This window comes from Pinus tabuliformis, chromosome 8 (assembly GCF_031772625.1).
Source record: "Pinus tabuliformis cultivar Carrire ecotype Pingquan chromosome 8, CPIR1, whole genome shotgun sequence".
NCBI lineage: Eukaryota > Viridiplantae > Streptophyta > Pinopsida > Pinales > Pinaceae > Pinus > Pinus tabuliformis.
In genome coordinates, this window is record NC_142294.1 from 1,431,098,687 (window position 1) to 1,431,102,741 (window position 4,055).

Genomic DNA, 4,055 nt, shown 5'->3' on the forward strand with positions numbered 1-4,055 from the left:
TTTCGCTACACCGAACAATGGCCGAACAATGGCCATACGGAAGGTATACAATAAATAGATCTGCAGTTTGATATATAAAAATTTACATGGTTGAGTAAATACATAACAATTTTTCAAACTAAAGATTTTCAAACATTGTTTAAATATATTTTATAAATTTAGAAGATGGTGGGGTAAGCATATAAATTTAAAAGTATTAACAAGTTTGGAAATTGGAACTAGACAATTTTGGTGAAAATTTGAAATAATGTAGAAAGAAAAAATTAATGCTAAGATCAATTATTTTTTATAAATTGTTTTAGAAGAATTAGCCAATTGGTATTTTCTGTATTCAAGCCTCTGTAATCACATAATGAATTAAGCAAGTTGGTATTTCTTAGTAGAAAAAATTGACAATTTTTATAGAAAAAAATAAAATCAGTGATTTCTATATTACCAAATTGATAATTCTTATTGGAAAAAAATAAAAATAAAAAATATAATCTTTATAGAAAAAAATAAAAAAATAGTAATTTCTAAATTAGAAAATTTCATGAAATATCAAATTGCAATTAAGAAAAAAGATAATTATTACCTTACAAGAAATTATAAAATAACAAATTGATTGCAAATCAATAACTCTTATATAAAATGCAATTCAAAAGGAAAATTGTATCCATTGATATGTCATTCAAATAGTAAGCAATTATTCCGCAAGTCAAAAGAAGGAACCAAGCAAGCCATATGACACTGCAGGGGATATTTCAGTTCATTTACACATTATTCATAAACCGAGTTCTTTTTTGCAAAGGCGAAGGTTACGGGAGGAAAAAGTCAGTGTTACATTGCCGTGATCATGGGACATTTATCTTTCATATCTTGTGCAGCCATCGGCGCTTTCCTGAATATCTCGGAAAATCCGGAAATTTACGATCGTCCTAAGGTGATTGCAATGTGAACTTGGCTCACAAAATGCAGCGCCTCATTTTATCTACAATTGCAACATAATGATTCCAAGTCGGTCAAGGCCAGTCGTAATCAGTACCCAGAAATTAGCACGGTAAATGCGCTCTGAAACTTATTCCCTACGTCTTCCGGGTCCCAACATATTGTAGACATTGCAAGAAGAAAGCAGCCCATGTTCTTCTATAAATATGAATGATAACTCACATTTCTTTCACAGAATGAATTGAATAGGCAGAGAGTCATCTTCTTTCCCTTCTCTTCTGTATCGAGCGTTAGGGTTAGGGTTAGGGTTGTCACTATGAAGTTGTTATTGAAGTACGTTTTCTGCCTGCAATTGGCAATGTGTTGCATAGTCGGGCAAGGGCAAGATATGCAGCAGCAATTCTTATCTCCTCACAATGAGGCGAGAGCCCAAGTGAGCGTCGACGCTCTTGTGTGGGACGACACCGTTGCGGCTTACGCACAGAATTATGCAAATCAACGAGTGGGAGACTGCGCAATGCAGCACTCTGGTGGTCAATATGGAGAAAACCTTTTCGAGGAGATGGGAGAAGCAGATCCCGTGGGCGGTGCAGTGACGGCTTGGGTTAATGAGAAGCAATATTATGATTACTCTTCTAATTCCTGCGCTGAAGGTCAAGTGTGCGGGCACTATACTCAGGTGGTGTGGAGAGATTCCAAGAGGCTCGGCTGCGCTCAAGCTCAATGTAATAACGGCGCCACATTCGTTATTTGCAACTACGACCCCCCTGGAAATGTGGTCGGGCAGACACCATACTGAATCCCTATATCAACACTTATCTCCCGTACTATAATATCCTATTAGCTCTGTTTCCTGTCATTTGGTATTTCGTATGCCTGTCGATCGTTCTTCAATGTACCTGTACGTTGACGATGTTAGTAGCTAAGTGTATGTGGGTTTGCCAATCATAATAAATCCCTCTTGGCTGCCTTCTCTGGATTATATCATCCTCTGAATAGTCTCGAGGTTGTCGTTTGAAAAGGCATGAATCGTTTGTATATGGTTCTGGAGAATTCTGGTTTTGGAACATATATATAAAATCTGATTGTATTTGGTTATGTTAGTCGAGAATGCAGTTTACTATGGAGTGAAAGCCAGCAATGATGGTTTAAAAGTTTATTTTTCTTACTTTTTCGTTGTTTCATTTCATTAAAAATAAATAAACTAATCCTAATATCGTAATTCGCTATCATTTTTGTAATTTGACCTCGAAACCCTAGGAAGCTACCTAACCCAGCCGTTATAGCTTTATGTGAAAATATTCACATAACAAATTTCCAAATATATGTAGTTTTTAATAAATAATTGTACTATTATTTGCGTTATTTCTAAAAAAAAATATATATTTCAGAGTCATATATACATAAAATTGCGACAAACAACATTCATTTTCGTTTTATTATTTGTATAATTTAATAAACTCTATAGTTAAAAGTTAAAATAACAGTACCTACAACTTAGCCAGCCATGTGTGTTCACTTCAAAGAAATCTCATATGTAATTACGTTATTAGTCCTGCCGTTTTGGAGCTGCGGAGAGTATAGTAATTGTTCTCCGTACGGGAGTTCATTTTAAGGTAAGTTTTCATTTATATTAAATAAAATAATATTTTTCTAGGTTATGAGATATATTTTCTATCGAATGAACTTTTTTGATATTTTATTTGATTTCATAATCTGGCACATAAATTGTAGAGCACTTATATGAAGATCAATGTTAAGGAACTAATGTTCCCCGATGGGGATGGGAACGAGCCCATAATCATATCTTTATTGGAATGTGGGTTGGTAATATAGGTTACCAGAAACGGGACGGGAGTTTTCGTTTCCAGAAAAAAAAGCGTACAGAAATGGTACGGCGAGGAAAACGGCGTTTTGTATCGCCGTTTTCGTTTCTCGGTCCAACAAACGGTTTCTCCAGAAACGAATACAGTGAAACGCTGTTCTGGAACGAATACAGTGAAACGCTGTTCTGGTTCTTTTGTGATGTAGTGAGGTTGGTTTTCGAAGGCGGTTGCATGGTCTGCCGTTAGAAGTAGAACAGGGTATTCCAATTTTGGGCGTCTTATTTTGGAGACTGCCAGTCGCATTATATAACGATCTAAGTTTAGTGGGTGCCAGTATTTAACATGTTTGAAAATCGGCTATATATGTGGCAGTGATTAGACCAGTTATATATCATGCAGGTAGTCGCCGAAGGTATATGGCAGTAGTCTTGATGAGAGTTTAAGCTCGATTTGGTGAAGCAGACACCAGTTCTGCTGGAGAGACATTGCTTTATATTGCGTAGGGTGTATATGGCGAAGGTCAACCATATATAGCGGAGGAACTCTGGTGGAACCCGATGAGCCTGTGAGAAATTAAGGTTGCATAAAGACACCTCTATCATAAAATTGGCTTGGAAGGAAATCGTGGTCACTAAACAGGGTAGCGCATAAAGGTTGGGTGAAAAAATATTTCTTTAACAACATTGACCATTTAAGGATTTTTTTGTCAGTTATGTAATTTTAAATGCAGTCATCGATGTGCAGTTATTGTTATGATCTTTCAAATTTTTTATTATTTTTTTCTCACATTTTGTGTTCTTCTATTTAAAAATGGATTTAATGTATGGTTTCATTGTATTTAACTTCATACAAAATTATCAATTTAAATTTAAACGTTGAGGGTCACATTATATATAATTTTATAAACCATTGGTTAAATATAAATAATAACTGAGTAAACTTCATTTACATATCAATTTAGTATCAAGTTTAACTATATTTTTAAGTTATATTATTTAAAATATTATTATAAAGATTAATTTACTATTATAATAGATTAATAGTAAAATTCTAAATTTAGTATCTAGTTCAATTATACGTCTATTATTTTTATTTTTACAACGATTAATTTACTATTATAATGGATTAATAATAAAATGTTGAAAATTTACTAATAATTTTGTTAGGTTTTTTCTCTAAACATTAGGTGTAGCATTTATGGCTTTTATCTTTTCTTCTCATTCTAAGGAAAATGGCATTGGAGAAAGTGGCACTCCTTTTTATAGTAAGTTTGTTGAAGGTGGCAATAGTTCCAGACAATCG

At 34.0% G+C, this 4,055-nt stretch overlaps 1 protein-coding gene across 1 annotated transcript; it reads left to right on the plus strand.

The window, feature by feature from the left end:
• Nucleotides 1–1,173: 1,173 nt before the first annotated feature.
• On the plus strand, nt 1,174–2,030 carry LOC149241038 (pathogenesis-related protein 1A-like). Its single transcript, XM_089367423.1, has one exon. It carries the CDS (start codon nt 1,244–1,246, stop codon nt 1,724–1,726), a length of 483 nt encoding a protein of 160 aa, XP_089223549.1. The 5' UTR covers nt 1,174–1,243; the 3' UTR covers nt 1,727–2,030.
• Nucleotides 2,031–4,055: the final 2,025 nt, after the last annotated feature.